The sequence below is a fragment of the Pediculus humanus genome, genomic scaffold, assembly GCF_000006295.1.
Source record: "Pediculus humanus corporis 1103172108258 genomic scaffold, whole genome shotgun sequence".
Lineage (NCBI taxonomy): Eukaryota > Metazoa > Arthropoda > Insecta > Psocodea > Pediculidae > Pediculus > Pediculus humanus.
In genome coordinates, this window is record NW_002987827.1 from 119,330 (window position 1) to 141,799 (window position 22,470).

Here is a 22,470-nt window from a genome sequence, read left to right on the forward strand (position 1 = left end):
TTCTTACTCAAACCGGAAATTAATTACGACGCGAATTTCATTTCATTTCCTATTTTATTTTTTTTTTTATTTTAATTTAAAACTTTTTTAACACAAAAATAAAAAATAAAAATTTTGTCAGCAAAAAAGTGAAAAAAAGCGGGAAAAAAAATGAAAGTTTGACATTATTCATTTTTTTTTTTCCAAAAAGAAAATTTTCCATTTTTTTCTTTTTTTGAAAAAAAAAAAAACGGAAATTTTTTATTCAAAACAGCTAAATAAGCAATTTTTTTTTTTTTCCAAAAAATTGCGAACGTTAACCGAATCGAATTTTCCATATTATAATAATTTATATACATAAATTTTTTTTTGAAATTTTCCAGCGTCGTAAACACGTATACATAATAATAATAATAATAATAATAATTGTGAGAGAAATAATTTTAAAAATTATTTTTAATGTAATGTTATATGACAAAAAAAAATGATTTGATAAGAAATCACTGATAATGAATTTAACAACAACAACAGCAACAACGTGTGATAAAATTAATTTGTTATATTTTATTACGGATATCAACGTCACGCTGGAACGAAACGGAAATGAAATATTCTACTAATTTTCTTTTTTATCACGATAATAATTACACTGGTAGTGGTAGTTAGAAAAAAAAAGTGAAAGAGAGAGAAGGAGAAAGAGTAAAAGAGAGGAAGAATGAGGAAGAAAGGAAGAGAGGGAGGGAGGGAGGGAGGAAGAGAAAGAGTAAAAAAAATAAGAATGAAAGAAAAAAAAGAAAAATTGTGAAAGACAGAAAAAGGATAAAATAAGAGAGAAAGAGAAAGAGAGGAAAAATGGGAAAGAAACAGAAGAGAGAGAGAGAAAGAAAAAAAAAAGAACGAGAAAGGAGATAAAAAAAGTGAAAAAGAAAAAGGTAAAAGAAAAAGTAAAAGAGAAGAAAAAAAAAAGAGAAAAAGAAAAAAAAGGAGAAAGAGTGAAAGAAACGAAGAATAATAGAGAGAGAGAGAAAGAGAGAGAGGGAGAAGAGAGAGAGAATAATCGTTAATGAAAATAATAATCAAAAATTATTAAAAATTTTTACGAGTTTTTCATAATCGATTGGAAAACTATTTTCTAGAGAAAAAATAAAAAAAATAAATAAAAAAAAACAACGTCGAACGTTAAAATACAAACATAATAATAATAATAATAATAATAATAATAATAATAATAATAATAATAATAATAATAATAATAATAATAATAATAATAATAATAATAATAATAATAATAATAATAATAATAATAATATTCACTCGTAATTTTTTCTAATTCACGAAACCTCCACGCACAAAAATAAAAAATAAAGTAAATAATCCGCCATCTTTTTTTTTTTTTTGTTTTTCTTTTGATGCCGGATAATCAAATTTTTCATATATATATATATATATATATATATATATATATATATATATATATATATATATATATACTACATGCATCAAAGATAAAAAAAAAAAATTTATTTCGTTTTCCTTTTTTTTTTTTTTGGTTTTTTCCTCATAACTTTCTAGAAATGAAAAAAAATAAACACTCGGATTTCAACAAAAGAAATCCTCCTGGAAATGTTTAAAAATAAAAAATAAAAAATTTTTTTTCGTTTCCTGGAAAACTTTTTGTTTGTCGTAGAAATAATAATAATAATGGCGCACGAAAAAAGGGAAAATTTTAGTCGTTGCATCATGGTTGTTGTAAATTTAAAACAACAACAGGAAACATATTTAACATTACGTAACATAATTTATACAATTTTCCAAAAAAAAAAAATTTGACGAACGAAAACAAAAGTAATAGTAATAATAATAATAATAATAATAATAATAATAATAATAATAATAATAATAATAATAATAATAATAATAATAATAATAATAATAATAATAATAATAATAATAATAATAATAAAAATAAAGCATTTGGAAAACACATGGGCATTTTTGTTGTTAATAATTTTTTTTTGCAATTTACGACCGACCTAAATAAAATAAAAAAATTAATTTATTAATTTATTAAATAACTACACGACGGACGTACGTACGTAATAATAATAATAATAATAATAACTATTATCATTATTATCGTGTACACGAGAGGAAAATTTTGTTTTTTTCCGCAACGTTTTTCCTAATAAAAAAATTCACGTTCTCGATTCGTTTACCACCACAAACTTCGCCATTTTTTTTTTTCCTATATAAATTTTTTTTTTGTTTTTAAAAGATAGAATTTTCTAGAAGAAATTTTCTTTATAGAAAAGTTTGTTCGTAATTAATAATAAAAAAAAGAAAAAAAAAGAAAAACTTGGGAAAATTTTTCTTTTTAAACGATACCACCTTTTTTTTTTTTTTATAATAAAAACTTATTTCATTTTTACTTTTTCAATTTCGAATTACTTTTTCTTTTTCTTTTCTTTTCATTTTTATCTGGATTTTCCAGTCGTTCCGTCCGTAATAGAATTTAAAAGAAAACGAAAAAGAAAAAAAAAGAAAAAAGAAAAACGATTCATTTAAATCATTTTTTTTTTTTTATTCGCATGTCCGAAAACATTCACGCAAATCCCCCCCCCCCTTTTTTTTGTCTTAAGCCTTTGTGAAAAACATTTTTCTTTCAATCGATATATTTTTTTTTTCTATGAAAACGCACACGCACGCACGCACACGCACGCACTAATTTAAAATCTTCAATCATTTTTACGTAAAAAAAAAAAAAATTTTTTTTAATTTTACCAAACGCGGAAAATTAACCGAAAAAAACTGAAAACTTTTTCATTTTTTCTTAAAAATCATTATTATTTCAATTAATAGTAATAATAATAATGATGATGATGATGATGATAATAATAATAATAATAATAATAATAATAATAATAATAATTTTAAGTATTACCTCCCCTTTTTCTTTCTCTATTCTTTCTCCTCCCTCTTCCTCCCTTTTCTCCTCCTCTTTCTCCTTTTCTCCTTCCTCTTCTCCTTTTTGTCCTCCTCTTCCTCCTTTTCTTCTCCCTCCTCCTCCCTTTTTTCCCCACATTTTACATAATTTTTTTTTAAAATACAGAACAAACGACTTTTTTTTTAACCTTTATTATTATGGTCACTCTTAAACACCATAACCTTTATTATTATTATTATTATTATTATTGTTTTTCTTCGTTTTTCTTTTTGGTATTCATTAATATTAAAAATTGGGCGTAAATAATAATAATAATAATAATAATAATAATAATAATAATAATAATAATAATAATAATAGTAGTAGTAGTAGTAGTAGTAATAATAATAATAATAATAACAAGTAACCGATCGAAAGTATGTGAAAAAATAAAAATAAAAATAGAAGTGAAGTTTTTTCCAGAAAATCTAAATAACAACAACAACAAACGGTAATAATAATAATAATAATAATAATAAATACATTTATTATTAAATATAATTTTGGTGAGTTTTGTTTTTTCGAGGGGAGGGGGGAGAAGGGATCGGAGGAAGAGGGAAGGGAAGGGGAGGGGAAAAGAAATTTACAGAGATTGAAAAATTGGTGGGATTTCAATCAAAATTAATTTTTTTTTTATTCTGTTTCGTTTGTTTTGTTTATTTGTTTGTTTGTTTGTTTTCTATTAAATTCGAAAATTTTTTAATTGATTTTATATAGTTTTTTTTTTTTTTTTGTAAGGGCGTTAATTAATTTTTTTTTTTTTTTATTGTTTTTAATAAAATTTTATTATCGTTAAGAAGCGAACGAAACGAATCGATAAAAAAAAGCAAAACTAATTCGATCCGACATTTTTTTTTTTTTATTTTGAATCAATTTTGATTTACCTTAACAAACAAACAAACAACAAATTAATAATTTGAATTTATTTTAAAAAAAAAAATTCTTTCGAAAATGTATACCGTTAAAATAATAATAATAATAATAATAAATAAAAAGATTAAAAAATATTTTTTAAAAAAAGATTTTTTTTTTTTTGTTATGCGGTAAAACATTAGTGATGGGGTAAACCCTGACGTAAGTCATTATATGTATTAGGTCAACATAAACTAGGAAAAGGTCAACTACAAAAAAAAAAAAAAATATATATATATATATATATATATATATATATATATATATATATATATATATATATATATATATATATATATATATTTTTTTAAATATAAAAATCATTTTATAAAAAAAAAATTCAACGAAAATTAATAAATGTTTTTTTTTGAATATCGTGAATAATAAATTTTTTTTATAAAACGTGATAAAAAAAAAAAACTTTTTCAAATTGCGAATATTATTATTATTACTATTAAAATATGTAATTTTATGTAATTATTAAAATAAAAATTTCTTTTTATAGAGAGAAAAAAAAAAACAAACTGTTATACGTACTTACGACACGTTACTGATTACAGAGACATCTTTATAAATTTTATTGAACTAAATGGTAAATTTTCCGTAAATTTTCTTTACGTAATAAAATGGTGGTATAAGGTATTATTAAACGATGTTAATTATTTTTAATATAAAAAAAAGTTTTTTTAAAAATTTTTTTTCAGATTTTAATGGCGTCTGCTTAAGTGTTCATTTAAAAAAAAAACCGAGAAGAAAAAACTTAAATAAAAAAAAACCGAAAATCATTTGAGAAAATGGAAGAAAAAAAGGAAAATTTTCTAAAGAAGAAAAGTGTAAAACACACACGTCGTGTCATCCATAAATAATATCAAAAGTAATAAATCAAAATAAAAGAAAAGTTTTTAAGCAAATCACGTATTTGAAGAAAAAAGGAAAATGGTTGGATAATTTAAATTTTCTATATATAACAACTGTCACAAAGGAAAATAAAAGTAATAATTTGATTTGATAGTATTTTAAAATTATCGTAAAAATAAATTTTTTAGAAATTTTCTCATTGAAAAAACTTTTTTTTTTAAACTTTTCAAAATAAATTAAAATTTATTTGTACGTACGTATGAAAAAAAAACAACAACAATTTATTTAATTAATTAATTAATTAATCAAACAACAAAAAAATAAAAAAATTTTCAAAAAAAAATGAAATAAAATATAAAAAAAATCAAACAAGTGACGATTAATAATAATAATAATTTATTTATTTATTTATTTAATAGTTTAATTTAAAAAAAATAAAAATTTATTTACTATATATAATTCATTATTATTTATTTAATATATTTATATGAAATTTTTTTTTTTTTTGCAATAAAAGCCATTTTGTTTAATTAATAAACAATTCGTTGAAAGTTAAGCATTTATTTATTTAATAACCTGAATTTTATTTATAATTTCTATGTACATAAATAAAATAATTTCGGATGATTATTTTTAGAAAAAAAAATTTATTATTATTATTAACAGCAAAGCCACTTTTATTTATTTATTTATAACTATTTCATTTGTGTGATTGTGTGTGTGTGTGTAAAATTTAAACAATAAAATAATGATAATAATAATAAATAAAAATAATTTTTCTACTACTTCCGGTTGATGAATAAATAAATAAATAAAAATTTTTCTTTAATTAAAATCCCTGCATTATTCTGGAGGGCACAGTATTCTATTTGAATGATATACAAACAATAACAGTTTTATTATTTTTTTTTTTTTTAATAACCCGCCATATTAACATAATCCGCCATCTTAACTCGAACGATCTCAAATAAAAAATTAAATAAATGAAATGAACGAGAAGGAGGAGGAGGAGGAAATCATTTGAATGTGAATTAAAAAATTTTTTTTAATGAAGTGTTTTGAGCAAATATTTAATGTACATTTTTACCTTTTTTTTTTTTAAATTATTATTATTATTATTAAAATAAGCAAGGCATAAACCGCGTAAAATAGTGTTTAAAAAAAGCTAATTATAGCACCCTTTGAATGCGATTTCTTTTAAAATTATTATTATTATTATTTTTAAATATAACGCAGTATTTTTTAAATTAGAATTATTATTATTATTGATTGGACATTGCGACACGAAGGAAAATTTTTAGAATTTGAAATTTTTTCCTAAAAAAATATTTTGCATTTTGTAAATCCCGTCATCGTCATCTTCGTCATCATCATCATCCTCGTCGTCGTCGTCGTCGTCTGTGATTTTTCTTTTTCTTCGAATTTTCATTATTCTGAAAAATAAAAAAAGGAAAAAATTAAAATGGCAGAAATTATTAAAAAAAAAATTTTCCATATCGACGAAATAAACGATTCGAACAATTTATCATCATCATCATTCCCCCCTTTCCTCCTCTCCCCTCCCACTTCAATAAATTAAATTTGAATCGTCTTCTTCTTTTCCAACCGTAAAAATATATACATTTAGTATAATTCATACGATTACGTAATAAATCCGCCATGATTAATTATAAAAAAAAAAAAAAGAAAATTTCTCTTAAAATTCTTTCTTCCCTTTTTTCTTCCCTTTTTCTCCCCTTTTTCAATATTTTTTAAATCGAATTTTTTTGCATTGAATTCAGAAAGAGAAAGAAAGATAAAATTAATGATGGTGGGAAGAAAAAAAAAATCATTAAAAATCTCAAATCGATTAAGTCAAATTTATGAAAATTACGTAGAAAAAAAAATAAAAATGGCGGAATCGACTTCTCATCCGTTCTGGAAGTTCTGGAAAGTTCGGACGATATAAGATTGATGCGAAAAATTCTTTTCGATATTTATTTATAAAAAATAAAGTTTTCGCATAATAAATAATTTATTTACAACGACCATTTTGTTGTAAAATCCGACATCGATTCACAATCGAAAGGAGAGAGAGAGAGAGAAAGAGAAAGAGAGAGAGAATGACCCAAGTAAATATTTGATGAATTTTTACTTTGAACCTTTTCGACCTTCGAATATAAAAAAGGTCGGATTGTGAAAAAAAAAACAAAAATAATAATAATAATAATAATAATAATAATAATAATAATAATATTAATGATTAAAAAAAAAAAATACATTTGCAAGTGAAAACCAAACCTTTCCTATTTAAATTTTTTTTCCTTTTTTTTTTTTTTATTTCTTTTAACTTTCGTGCACCGTTTTTTTTTTTTTGCGTTTGTTTGTTCGTTTTCCATGCAAATAAAATTTATATAAAAAAAAAAAACTATTGAGAGGAAAAAAAAGGAGGAAAAGAAGGAAAAGAAAACGTGAAAGTTTTTTTGCAAAAAAGTTCCGCCGCCATTTTGACGCTTCGGTTCCCCCCCCCTCACACTCCGCCCCCGATGTTTACCTTAGACTAATACTTTCTTACACACAAAGAAAATTAAGATTGTTAAGTACTCCGAAATGAAAAAAAAAAAAAAATCAACTTTGAAAGGTTACCTTAAGAAAAAGGTTAAGAAAAAAATAAAAATGGCGGCACCACCGGCAAACACACAAAAACGTTCGTTACAATATATATATTTGTAAGTTTATTAATAACGTAAAAAGTAAAAATTACGTTTTCGACTTTTTCTCATAAAAATCCTAAGAGACGTTATTTAAAAAAAAAAAAAAAAAATGGACGACGGAAACCTATTAAGTAAATGTAAGATTTCAAAATCAATTTTCCCTCTTAAATTTTATCTTTTTATTATCAACATAAAACGTTTGTTACGCCATTAAAATAATATTCATATTTATGTTTGTACAAACATTTTTTTTTTTTTGAACTTTTCTTAACTGTTTTAAAATATTTCTAGAAAGTAAAAAAAAAAAAAAAACTTTTCAACTTTGTATAATTATTTAAAATAAACAATTTTCATACAATTATTTTCTCTCTCTCTCTCTCTCTCTCTATCTATCTATCTATCTTCTTTTATTAAATAACAACAAAAGAAGGTTTTGTAAAAACAATACTTTTTAATCCCTTTTTGATTTCGGGTAAATAATAATAATAATACCAAAGCCCCCTGCACGATGATGGTTCCTCAAATTCGCTCTCTCTCTCTTTCTTAATAAAATTTTCCAAATTCGCGATTGTATCGAGCAGTACATAAAAAAAAAAGATTTCGAACGTGTCGCACGACATCAGGAAAATTCCCAACATCCATCACCCAAAAAAAAAAAAAAAAAATTAATCTTTTTGTTGTTGTTGGCTGGTTGTAGGAACGTTTTGTTAACAAACAAACGTTTTTAATCGTTCGATATTTATTTTCTTACCTATTGATTGATTTATTTTGGACGCCACGAAACATCCGAAAGACCGTGTAATGAATTTTTCAAACCGCGGCTATCGGCCCAGGAGGAGTTGAGATACTCGTTGTCATTATTTTCATCAAGTTTCTAAAATTCAAATAAGAAAAAAAATTTTTTATCATTTTTTTAAAAAATAATACTTGAGATCTTAACCACCAAAGGAGCAAAACAATAAAATTAATAACAAAAAGACGTTGCGGCAATGAGTTCCACCACAAAAGAAAAACTCTCGGCCTTACCCGTTCGAATTGGAATTAGAATTAGGGACGGCATCGATGCAAGTAGCAACACTTTCTCTACTAGCCTCATCCGCCATGGCAACTTTAAAATCGTGACCGAAACTGGCCAGATCTTCGCGGAAGACCTCACTTGCAGGCGTCAAAGCTCCACTCGTCGGAGGCGGTACGGGAGTCAACATAGAAGGACTAATAATGCGAGGTTTAGGAGGTGGTTCTTCGGCGTAAATGACAAAATAAGCAATGGTCAAATAAACGACGGATATTATAAATGAAGGTATGGGTATTGCCATAGCGTATATCAAATTCAAATAAACTTGATCGAGATCGAATTCGTTTATGACCAAACTAGGATCGATTCTCGAAAAATAACACGAAAAATTTGTTCCTATTGTTTTATAAGTTTTTAAAAATATGCTACAATTTAATATCGGAGGATAACCACAGCCTTTCACGTTTGGAAATAATTTCGCTCTCACGTAATACCAATCAGAATTATTTCCCTGTAAACCTTCATCCACATCATCTATTTCATTTGTAAAATAATCGTAATCATCTCGTATCGCTCTCGTTTCCCTTTGATTATATCTATCTCGATTGAAAAACGATTCGTAAGTTTCCGCCATTTTGAAGAGAGTGTAATGAAAAGTAGATCTTTTTCTTATTCTCCTACTACTACTTTGTAATTCATCATCGTTTTTAACGTCGGAATCCGAAGAATCGATGATGACCTCTTCTTCTTCTTCTGCTTCCTCGTCGAATTTATAATTGACTAATATTTGGGTACATTCGTAAAGTTCTTTTGTGCAACCTTCCTTGCAAGAACTCCACGTGCAATTGGAAGCTCCTCTATTTGTCACCGTCGAAACCGTCACGCACACGGCTGGTTTTTCTTCGAATTGCATGAAGATTGTCGTGAAGGCAGGATCAATGACGAATGGTACGAGAAATAAAAAAGCAAACAAGCTGAATATTCCGAGAAGGATAAAAAAGGCGGTTATGTAAAAAAGTAGTTTTTGCCGGCATGTTTCTTCTAATTTTTTCGTTACTTCATCGGCCATTTTGTTATGTCACATCACAACCGTAAAATTTTTATCTTTTTCGTTCTTATTTTCTTCATTTTTTTATTTTTCATTTTTATCTATTAATTTTTCACTCATTTTCTTTCACTTCGAGTCAATATGTTTGACAAAAAAATATCTATTTTATTTTTTTCAAAATAAATTATTATTGTTATTATCACATAACAACACCATACATTTACCTAAAAAAATATAAGCTAAATGTGTACGACAGCAAAAAAATAAAAATACATAAATATAAATAAACGAGTAAGGAAAGGAAGGGTACGGGGGGAAGGGGGAAAAAAATTATTTATGCTAAACCAAGCAGTATAAGAGCGCAAAATCCGGCGCCATGTACGTATAAAAAGTAAACAAAAAAATTTATTGTTCAAGGATCAAAAACGTTTTTCTTTTTTCTTTCTTTCTTTTTTTTCTTTTTTCTTTCTTTCTTTCTTTTTTTTCTTTTTTTTCTTTCTTTTTTCTTTTCTTTTCTTTTCTTCCACGACTCCACGGTTACAATAATTTTTTTCCCCTTCATCGATAAATTTTCTTTCATTATCGATTAAAATGTAATACAAAGAAAAAAAAGAAAAAAAAAATTGCAAAAATATTTTAAAAAGGATTATTAATGTTTTTAAAAATAATTTTCCAAGCACACACACACACACACATCACGCACATGAATTCGAGCACACGCACGTACACACGCACGTACACACGCACGCACGCACATTGAACTTTCGAAAAAGAAAAAAAAAATGGAAATTTTAATAAAATTACAACCCTTTCGTCGTTTTTTTTTTATCACGAAACCTGATTTTCAAAAAATCTGATTGTAAAATTATATGATTAAAAATGAAATAATAATAATAATAATGATGATGATAATAATAATAATAAAACGATTTGAATAAATAAATAAATAATTATTAATTTTTTTTTTTACCCTCATGATTTATGAAAATTTTTCGTTACGAAAAACCTTCCCCCCTCTTTTTTTTTCGAACCCTTACTTAATGCCATTATTTCCCTTAAAATTGAAAAACGCACACAATTATAAAGAATAAAAGCCCTATTATTATTATTATTATTACTAGACTTTGTAGAAAAGTAAAAAAACAAAAAAAACTTCGAGAAAAAATTTGAATTTAATTTTGACTTTTCTTTTCTTTACCATGTTTAAAAATTAATGAAGAAAAAACAAAATTTTTTTGGAAAACATGTTTAAACAAGTGATTAAAAACGACTAAAAAAAAAAAAATCGAAACCACACCCAACCTAAACTTTTACGGGGAGGGGGGGGGGCAAAAAAAAAGAAAAACTAATTAATAATAATTAAATTATAATTAAAATATTTTTGTGCGTGTATGACATTTTTCTCTCTCTCTCTCACTATTTACGCGGCAAACACGTTTTGAAAATTATTTATTACGACTCTATTATTATTATTATTACGTGGGAAAATAATAATACTTGTCAATGTCGAAGAATTAACAATCTGATACAACATTTTGTTTTTGTTTGTTTAATAAAACAAATCAATCGACAAATCACATGACTAAACCTTTATCTTTATGTTATCACAATTACATCATGCCCCCCCCAAAAAAAAAAAAATTAAAATGAACGAAAATATAAAATAATTGTAAATAAATACCAACTTTACATCCTCCCCTAATCTTTTTCTCCCCTTAAAAAAAAAAAAAAAAAAAAAACCCTCGAAGCAAAATTTTTTTTAACAACCGCCACATACAAACAACCAAACACTTTTCACACATCCTTGTTATTTACTCAAGAAATAAAATTTCAATTTTTTTTTTTTTTTTTGGAAAATTTTCCTACGGGAACACGTTAAACAAATCCCTTCCCCTTCTTCCCTTTCTATTCTTTTCCTTTTCGTCACTTTTAAGAATTATTATAAAATTTTCAAAACACAATTAAAACCGAACAAAAAAACAAAAAAACAAACGTCAACATAAAAATTTATTTCCAATCCCCTCGATCTTGTACTTTTACTAATAATCATAATAATAAAATAGATACATTTTTAAACAAACTGATAACTAATAAAAATATATAATAATAATAATAATTTTTTTGTGTTAAATTACATCGAAACCTCGTGCTGAACCAACAAACACTGTCAAAGCAGACGACGACTGCTGCTGCTGCTGCTGCTACTACTACCGTTCACCTGGACTTTTAGCTAAACAAAAAAAAAATTCATTAAGCTTGCGCTCTTTTCCTTTTCTTTTCTAATCAAAAGGAAAAACCTTCGGAAAATTTTTCATTACAAACACATATACAATGTGAATTTAAATTGAAAAAAAAAATCATTAATAAATTGATAATAATAATAATAATAATAATAATAATAATAATAATAATAATAATAATAATGGGAAAAAAAAAATTTTTTTTTTTTTTTTTTTTTCCCGTATCGGGCATGAATTGTTTTCATTATTATTATTATTATTATTATTATCAATTTTTTAATGATATATTTTTATCTGAACACCAAACAGACAACCAACAAACATTCCGAAACTACTAAACACTAAAATCAATCGATTTTCACTAGAAAAAAAAATTATTTTTATATAAATAATAATAATAATGGAAAAAAAACCTTTTTCGCGTTTATATATTTTTAAAAAAATTTTCCTTTTTCCTTTTTCTCGGGACTATATATATCGATCGATTAAAGGTTGAAAATCCAGCAGCAGAGGACGTCGCAAAGCAGTGCCAGTCTCCGCCATTTTGAATTTAATCATATTCAAAACGAAAACCCCCCGTGAAAATTATTCCCGATGTGGATGTATATTTGCCAAATTTTCGGGTAAGTGTTAATTATTATTATTTTTAAATCCGATTATTTATAATAAATTTATTTAAGGTCGTTAACCTCGAAATAAGAAATTTATTTATTTATTTAATGCCTATCGTTAAAAAACAATAATTTAAAATAATAATAATAATTATACGATCGAGGCGTTTATATAAAAATTTGTAAACAAGACTAAACCATGTGATGAGTGAATTGTTATGTTTTTTTTTTTCTATTTATTTATTTATTTATTTTATTTATTAATTTGTGACGATTCTAAACAAAAACGTTTCGAAATTTAAATTTTAAGTAAAGTTTTGAATAACGTTTTTTTTTTTTCGAAATAAATAAATAAATCCACGAGGAATAAAGTGAAAGAAGACAAATTTTAAATCGGCAATAAATATTTTAAAACCTTATTATTATTATTATTTGTAAATTTCTATTTAAAAAAAAAAATTATTAGTACATTATTATCATTTTTATCACTTGAGAAAGAGTGACAGAGGGGAGTGGAGAGGTAAGGGGAAGAAGAGAAAAGACGAGAGAATTTTTTTTCGCGGTTGGAAAAGTCTTAAACTCATGCAATACAGTTATAAAAAAAAAAATTTTTTTCACATCAGAGCTCTTTAACTTTTTTTTTTTTTTTTATTTCCTTTTATAAACGTTTTCCCGGCAACCTTTTTGACTTTGGACCCTTTTTTCATGACTTGAAATATAATTTTTACGATGCATTTTCGCATGTCGAAATAAAAACAAAAACAAAAAAAAAAATTATAATAATTTGACCTAAATTAACAAATAAAAAAAAAAATAGAAAAATTACAAAATTATATACATTTAGTTTTTTTTTTTTTTTTTTTTAATTTGTTTTAATTTCAATCGGGGAAAAAAAATAATAATGATAATATTTATATGACGTAAACGTGTTAAATTTAAATATATTTCAAGAGGAAAATAGGATAATTTTTTTTCTCTCTCTCTCTCTCTCTCCAGGTATGTATTGATAATAAAATGTTTGCAAAATTAATTTACAACATAATAATTTTTTTTTTTTAAATCCCTGATCTTTCGAAAGTCGTAAAAAAATGAAATGAAATGAATGTTAAATCAATGAATGAAAAGTTTGAGTACTCATTAAAAAATTTTTTTTTACATTTTAGGCAAATATTATTATTATTATTTTTTTTTTTTAAATAAACCCGCAATCTGCCAACCCAGTTTTTCTTTTTCAATAACGAAATTATCACGAATCTCAAAATCATCCATCATATCACACATTCAAATTAAACCGTTACAAAAAAAAAGAAAAATCAAATTAGAAAAAGAAATCTCGAAAAAGGAAAATCATCAAATAATTAATTAAATAATAAACAAAGTTACACAGAGCCTTTTCATCATTTAAAATTAAAAAAAATTTGATTTTGGCGGATTAAAAAAGAGATAAAGGTTGTGTATCGATTTGATAATTTTTCCCTATTGCGCATAATCATAGCCCTAGTGCGTTTTTTTTCTCTCTCTCTCTCTCTGATCGCTTAGCTCGAGGAAAATCTATGAGTGTCGATTTGGGACAAGTCAGTGTTTTTTTTTTTCCCTTCTTCTCCTTTTCTTTTTCTTCTCAAAAGAAAATTATTTAAAATTTTTTAAATTTATTGAAAATAGTAATAAATTTTAATTAAAAACGAATAGTGAATAAAGTGATGTACGAAACAGATCGATAGTTTTAGTTATTTTAATAAAAAAAAAAAAAAAAAATGGGTAAAAAAAAAATTCCGCCGGAAGATCTTCTCATTCCACCACAGGATCAAAGAATTTGTGGTACGATATGCATTTGTCAAATGACGGCAGTTTTGAGTACCGTTGCTTTAGTGTATTTGACAGTGGCTATTTACGTTCCGTCAATGAAAGCCTTTCAATCAGGTATAAGCGAAGTTCCAGTCATGTGCACGACATTGAGAGCCGTGAATAACGAAACGTGCAAGTGGGAATCTTGCGGAGAGTGGTGCCTGAGTAAAAGTTCTGGTGCGTGTATACAAATTATTGTACATTCAAGACGTAACGGATCCGATTTGCTTTTCGCTAACTGCACCAATACGGCAAATAAAACTTGTTACGGTATCGATCAAGAAAGTGCTGTAAAATATAGATGCATTGCCGATGAATGTAAAAATTTGACGGGTACGTTTAATTGCTCCGCAGGGGTTTGCATAAATATCACGGATGCTTTCGAATGTGAATTTAAAATGACGGATCCCCCTTCAAAGTGTTCGGGTAGAAGGGGTAAAATAACATGCAGTACTATAGAAGGCCTTCAATATTGTGACCGTGGTACGTGCGAACGTATTCGAACCCCGTACAATTGTGACAGAAGATGCGTGGACATTCCTACTAGAAATAAAAATATTATTTTGCTATCGGGCGACCAAGCGTATTTATCGCAATGTCGTAAGGCGATTGATATTGACTCAGATCAAGAAATTTGGAATGAAAATAACGGAAACATTCTCATGGCGTCTTGTTACAAAGTTACCAACACATCTAACGGTGTGGAAGCGGTAGATTGCATAAATGGAACTCTCCTCCCGAAAACTGCGTTGCATGACGTCACCAATTTTACTTATTTAGCTTATTTAAGCGTTTGGAGTTCGGTACCTTTGGACGAAAGAAAATTAATAGCTCCACCCGAACACGAGCTCATAATAGCAAATGAATCTAGATTGAAAATAAATCTCGACGGTTGTGTTAATACGCTGAGAGACGAATGCAAAGAATTTTTAAGGGAATATGGAAAAGATGGAACGGATCACAATGCTCGCGCACGATTTCCATGCTATTACTCGGAAAACAATCCGGATATGGTTGTTGCAAGGTTCGATTTGGCTACGACGTATAAAGAATTTTTAATCGCATCCGTTTTACCATCAGTATTGTTCGTTGTTTCCTGTCTGACTCTTTTATTATGTCAAAGAACCGTTGTTGTCGGTGACGATGCTAAAATGCGTTTTAAATGTGCTAACAATTCCCAAATTATCGGAATTGAAAAAACCGCTTCTGGAAGCATAAGAGAAGTCGGTTCCGCCATGGCCCTTTGAGATCCAGCACGTAAGAATTTTTTATTTTTATGGTCAAAATAATCAATTACTAATTTGATTTCGTTGCTATAGGAAAAAAGAAAAAACGAAAACAGACAATTCTCCATTTCTATTTATATCAACGTGTAACACGTAAATCAAACGCGACGAAAATAATTTCGATCTGTCGGACAAAAACTAAAAAAAAAAATGATTTTTTTGTAAATTAATCGTAATTAATTTTTTCTTTTTTTTTTTTCAGGCGTTCCCCTCCTGCACGAAAATTCAGAAAACCAGCACGTCTTTTCACTAGAAGAACAATAATAACAAGCAACAACAAAATGCAACAAATAAATAATTTAGCACAATCATCAATTGAAAAATTTCCAGATTATACGCTATACATGCTTCGAAAAAACTAAAGCAGCACGCTTGGCAACTTAATAAAAAAAAAAAACCTAAAAACCAAAAAAAAAAAACAAAAAAAACGACAAATAAAAATATAATTTTGAGAATAATTCAAGACAAAAAAAAATTAAAAAGTTTGCAATAAAAAAATTTAACAAAAAAAATATAATAATAATAATAATAATAATTTTTATTATCAACAACACGGTTATCAATTTACTAATAAAAAAAAAAAAAAAAAACAACAGGAACAAGATGTGTTATCGTACAAATTTGACCGGAGGGGAAACGCGTTAATAAAATAATTTAATTATGATTTTAAAGACTAAATTTTAAATACGTACAAAAATTAATAATTAAATTTTTCTTTTCTTTTTTCCTTTTTCTTTATTTCTTTTCTCTATTTTTTTTTTTTTGTAATATTTAATAATCAGAAAAAATTCGACGGTATTAAAATAATTATGTATATGTAAATAAAAATAAAAAAAATTCATTTCGAATAGTTAGTTAATATATATATATATATAACCGCAAAAAAAAAAATTTCAATTTAATTTAAGAAAAAGCTCAATTATCGGAGATAATGTGCTAGCAAAACAAAAAAAAAAAAACGGGTCTTCCCTTTATTTAAAAGAATTTCACTTTTAATTACCAAAAAAAATAAATAAATAAATAAATTTAGTTGATAGTAAAAAAAAAAAAAAATTAAAATTAAAATTAATTCTTAATATTAGAATTTAAAATAAGAAAAGAAAAAAATTTTTTTTTTTTAAATATATATAAATAATAAATAAAAAAATGGGGGCCAAAGATGGCTTGATGGAGGCCGAAGACCAGTGCGATGCTGCCAATGTCGTGGGTTGTGAAGGAAAAGTCGAGACTCCGGTCATACCCGTTCAGACTCTTTTGGAAAAAGCCAAGTTTTACGTATCCCTTTGTATGGGTACAACCGCTATCATTTCAGTTTTTGCTTTTTTATTTCTTATACCATTCGTCGTCGATCCCGCCATATCGACCATAATAGCTGATTACGAACAAGAACCCGTTATATGTAAAGTCATCGAACACGTTTATTCCGAAGGGTTGAGAAATTGCACTTGGGCGTCCTGCAGAGAAGGATGCACTACTGCTGTTCTTAAATGTCACCAGGTAAATAACTACTTCCCTCACCTCCCCTCTCCCCAAACCCTTTATTCTAAACATAATAATTATTTTCAGATAACGGTGAGCTACAGCAAAAATTCTTACAACGATTTTCTCAAAGATCAAGATTTAACATCGATGAATTGGGACGTTAACGAAACGAAATTTTTTATTAACACCGAGGGTTGCGGATATCCGCCAAAGATAAATTGCTCAGAATTTGCTTCGCAATACGGTAACAAAAACGTGGGAAAGATATTTCCTTGTTACTATAGCAAAACATATCCGGAAATAGTGGTTGCCCACTACAGTTGGGACGACAACCTAAGGTGACTTTTAAACAAATTAAAAATATTGTACGAATCAAAAAAAAAATTATTATTATTTTATATATAAACTTCTGAACATTTCAGACATCTCATATTGGCTCTTGTCGTACCGACCACATGTTTCATTGTCGCAATAACAATTTTAACGTATTGGTATTGTCCGGGGTGCCAAAAAGGTTGTTCGAAACGCAGGCTTAGGGATAAATATCCATCAAAAGAAGAGTAAGTTCCAAGTATGTTCGCCCAATTTTCCGATCGAAAATTATCATTATTATAAAAAAATAAATAAATAAATAAATTTGATTAATGTCAAAAAATTCATTTTTTTTTTTTACGATTTGACCCATTCATTCATTCATATATTTTACAGATTGAAAAATGAAGAATACGATGAGGAAGAAGAAGAAGAGGAAGAAGAGGATGAAGATGACGAAGACGATGAAGCGGATTTGAGAGCCAGAGGAGTAGGAGGAGTAGGAGGAGGTTACTGAAATACCGAAGTGACGTCTCCAGTTTATTTTATCATGACGTCATCTCTATCATCAAGAGTTCAGAGACGCGCCATGTCAGCACCAATAATAACTCCAATTAACATATAAAATGTACCAAAACAGCTTCTTAGGCTCGACTCTCAAGTCTTCCCTTCGATGCTTCCTTCTTTCTCTACCCAGAAAAATCTATTCCTTAATTTTATTACTATTATTTACTATCTTTTTTTCTTTTTTTTTATTATTGGAAACAAAGCAAAAGGGAGAGAGAAAGAAATACAAGAATTTCATCGAGAGACTGAAAAGGGTTTTAATACCCCACAAAAAAAAAAAAAAAAAAAAAAAAAAAACAAAGGTAGACGAAATAGGACGGAGACGTCACTTTCGATTGGTCAAAAAATCAAGAAAAATGTTTGTTTAAAAACCAATTTTCCTTTTCTTTCGTTTGTTCATACCCGCAAAATGTACACAAACAAACAAACAAACACAATGTCACACACATCACATTCACTACCACGACAAAAATTTCGGGTAGGAAAATTTTCTTTTTTTCTTCCGCCCCATTTAATAAATTATTATTAAATACTATTAAAATATATAATTAATGTTAATAGCGTACTACTAATACTAATACTAATAATAATAATAATGATAATAGTTTTTACTTCCGATTTTTGAAATTTTTTTGAAGGAAAGAAAAATTTAGAAGTACAAAAATAAAATATTTACTTTCACGTTTAAATAAATAATGTTCACTTTAAAAAAAAAAAAAAAATTTCTTTTTTTTAACATAAGCAATTTTAAATAGATTTTAAAACGAGGTAAAGAATTTTCCGCAAATCTCAAACAATAATAATAATAATAATTTCGTTTAAAAAAAATAATAAAAAAAAAAAGAAAAACTTCGTTAATTCGATTGTTTTTTTTTTTTTTTCGCTTTGAAAATTATACGTATGCTAATTAATAATTTTTATTTACGTAGGTGTCGTGACGAATTTTCTTCTTTTTTTTTTTTGTTTTTAATGATTTATTTGCAATGAAAAAAAAAAATATATATATACATATACATATATATATCGAGTTGAACTAGTGGTGCTATAATGTAGTAAAGTCGTTTTGAATCGCTTATGGCAATTCAAAAATGCACAACCAGTCAGCGCCTTGTATATATTATAAAAAATTATTATGCGTTAAACATGTAAACGTGTAAATAAACGTATGCGATATAATTAATTTTCGTGGCCTTTTCGAATAAATGCTTCGTTTGAAGAATAAAAAGAAAATAAAAAGAAACACACACACACACTCGCATGTGTTGTGTACAGATAAATAAATACATAATTTAATGAAAAAAAAGGAAAAAACAGCTTTAATAATAATAATAATATAATAAATTTACTTTTAAATTTACGAAGTAGTATAAAAAAGAAAAAAATTAAATAATTCTATTATTTCTTTCCTTCAATTCGGCAATAATCAGCTCTTATTAATAAATACAAATACTATTATTATTATTATTATTATTAATATTCTTTTTTCTATAACGGTAAAATTTAATTCGACATAGAATTTTCTCTTCTCTTTCAATTAGTATAAAAAAAAAAAAAAAAAAAAAAATAGATATTGATTGCACACTTTAAAAAAAAAATTAATTAAATTTTTAATCACTGCACATTTTTATTATTATTATTATTAATAATTAATTAATTAATTACGCTTATATTAATTATTATTATTATTATTATTAGGCACACAAATCTATTAACTCAATTTTTAAAAAATTTTAATAAAGTTATTTAATTAATTGAATAAGCTGTTTAAATATTGTTAAAAAATTATTATTATTTTTTTTTTTTCGTTTGTTTTTTGTTTACTACCTTGCGAAATATTTTTCTAAAATAAAATTGTTAATTCCAAATTGTTCGATTTTTTTGTTTCTTCGATTAATAATCGATCTATCGATCGATCGATCGATTATTTGTTAACAATAATGTTTATATAATCGAAATAATAATAATTTATTGTAAATAATATTATTTGTTTTATTATATGCACGATTAATATATAAATAATTGATTATTATTTATAAAAATAAATATTCAAAACAAAATAATAATAATAAAAAATAATAATAATGATAATAATTTCGATTTAAATAAAAATTTAATTGATTGTTAAATTTTTTTTTCTTTATTTTTTTATCACGACCCATTAAAAAAAAAAACAAGAAAACAAAAAAATTTGGGGTCACCGATACTAATTTTAATTAGTTTTCTAATTCGTAAAAGAAAATTAGTTTTCCAAATAGGAAAAATGTTTTAGAATTTTTTTTTTTTTTTTACCACCACAATTTTCCTCCTACACTTTTTGTTGTTTGTTGTTGGTTTTTTTTTGTTAAGTACAAAAAAAATTAAATTTACATAATTAGGGTTACGTCCTATTATTATTATTTAACGTTGATTTAAAAAAAAAAAAAAAAAAAAACAAATGTCAGGCGGTGACCGCGTGTTTTTTCTTTCTAGAAGAAAAAGAAAGAGGCACGCATGCTCACAATTTACACAAAATAATGACACCCCATGGGCGGCAACAAAAGGTTTTTTTTTTTTTTTTCGATTCCATGGCAACAATAAAACATACATATAAAAAAAAAGAAAGTAAATTAAGTCGGGAACAGTTAGAGTCTGACAACGTGACCCAAAGAACTAATTATTGTTATATAAATGTTACCCGTAAAATTATGATCGTCGTCGCAAGTGATCTTCGGAGTGATTGTTGTTAGAATGCTAATTAAGGAAACAACACAACACAAAAAAAATAAAAACAAAATCGTTAACGATAACTTACGTTTAATAATAATCGAAAGGTACTCATCCGGAGAATAAGGTATTGTATTATTGTTTACATTTTATTAAAATTACAAACTCTCTTAAATAATTATTAATAATTCAAATCATGTATTAATAATAATAATAATAAGTTTATGTTTTTTCCCTTTTGTATTATTAAAATGTCACACTTCGGAATTTGAAAGAAAAAAAAAACTTCGCTTCGCCTCTATTTGAAATTCTTTTTTTTTTTTTTTTTAACTACCATTATTATTATTATTATTTATTTTTTTAACGGTATAAAAAAATTAAAACTTTTGACGAGTATAATGGTAAAAAAAATTTTCCAGAAATAAACTTTAGAAAAAAAAAAAACTCAACCGTAATTTAATATGATAATTTAATATCAGTTTCATCCTCCCCAAAAAAAAATTTTCTTTTTTTTTTGTTGTTGTGGTTGAAAGCATCTTTTCATTTTCAACTAAAACATTTTTGTCGAAATAACAATAATAATAATGGGTTTGATTATTATTTAATATCATCATCATTATTATTTATTAATAAAGATGCGAATTCGGTTTTAAATATAAACTCAAACTGTAAACGCATGCGGCTTTTTAAATTTTCAAAAGGAGGCCTTAGATCTTACGTAGGCCCCCACATTTTTATTACAAAACACGAGGCATGATTAAAATGAGTTAAAAGTGATGTTGAATAAGCAACATCCCACGTTTTCTCTTATTCTTCCCGCTCCCCCCCCCAAAAAAAAAAAAAAACGCATCTATATATAAATTTTTTTTTAAATTCCATAAATAATTTTGTAAAATTTAACCCACGAGTTAAAATGAAAATATTAAAAGAAAATTTTTTTCTTTTTCCACCCCCCCCCACCTCCTCCCATGATTTATCGATTTTAATTACCCTATAGAAAATAATCATTTGTAATGTTTAGTAATAAAAATTATTATCTTTTCCCCTCTCCCTCTGTCTCTCTCTCCCTCCTCTTCGACTAAACTCTTCCTTTTATATAATTTAATCATTTTCCAAATTTTGACTATTAACGACTTTTTTGTCTAAAAAATTTGCTTTTAACAAAAGATTTAAGAACTTTAATCTGTATTAAAATATTTTAATCGTCGTTAATTAATATCGTAAAATCATTAAAATGCACGAGAAATATTTATGTACATAAATAAATTAATACGAACAATAATATCTTATTATAGAAAATAAAATAAAAAATTAAAAAAAAAAATTTATGAAATTAATTTACAAGTCCTTAAGAAACGTTTAACTTTATAATGGTTTTGAGTAAACCATAACAACAACCAATCAGAAACGATTTTTTAAAAGACTTCAATTTATTTATTTTTCCTTTGGAAATCTAAACAAATTTTATAGTTTTTCTTTTTTTTTTTTTTTTGTTTATTTTCCAAAAGGAAAATTAAAAAGAAACGTTTTTCTTTTTCTTTTCATTTCTATCAACGTAAACATTGTAAAAAAAAATTTATCGAATTTTTTTCGGTTTTTAAATAAACGTTATTTTAATTAAAAAAAAAAAAAAGAAGAAAACCGTTAATCATAGTTGTAATAATTATTACGTAACGATTCCCTCCCACCCCTCTCTCTCTCTCTCTCTCTCTCTCAATATTCATCAAGTCAAAATTATAGATTTTCTCTTTCACCTGTTGCACAAAACTACGTCGATTATTCTTTTATTTGTTCTTTTTGTTTTTAAACGAATACCAATAATCACAAAAAAAAAATTTACTCATTAATGACAAAATATCCCTTTCTTTCTCAGTTCCCCTCCTCCTCCTCCTCCTCCTCCTCCTCCTCCTCCCCAAAAAAAAAAATTAGGTTAAAA

General features: G+C 25.7%; 3 protein-coding genes across 3 annotated transcripts; 2 read left to right on the forward strand and 1 right to left on the reverse strand.

The window, feature by feature from the left end:
* Positions 1-8,235: 8,235 nt before the first annotated feature.
* On the reverse strand, positions 8,236-9,509 carry Phum_PHUM488040 (uncharacterized protein; the record flags this gene model as incomplete). The annotated part of the gene is made up of 2 exons (XM_002430448.1): positions 8,236-8,359; positions 8,452-9,509. The coding sequence occupies 2 exons, from the start codon at positions 9,507-9,509 to the stop codon at positions 8,236-8,238; spliced, it is 1,182 nt and encodes a 393-aa protein (XP_002430493.1).
* Positions 9,510-14,093: 4,584 nt separating this feature from the next.
* On the forward strand, positions 14,094-15,431 carry Phum_PHUM488050 (uncharacterized protein; the record flags this gene model as incomplete). Its single annotated transcript, XM_002430449.1, has 1 exon — positions 14,094-15,431. The coding sequence occupies one exon, from the start codon at positions 14,094-14,096 to the stop codon at positions 15,429-15,431; it is 1,338 nt and encodes a 445-aa protein (XP_002430494.1).
* A 1,206-nt stretch (positions 15,432-16,637) lies between these two features.
* On the forward strand, positions 16,638-17,781 carry Phum_PHUM488060 (uncharacterized protein; the record flags this gene model as incomplete). The annotated part of the gene is made up of 4 exons (XM_002430450.1): positions 16,638-16,967; positions 17,037-17,290; positions 17,375-17,512; positions 17,661-17,781. 4 exons carry the CDS (start codon positions 16,638-16,640, stop codon positions 17,779-17,781), a joined length of 843 nt encoding a protein of 280 aa, XP_002430495.1.
* Positions 17,782-22,470: the final 4,689 nt, after the last annotated feature.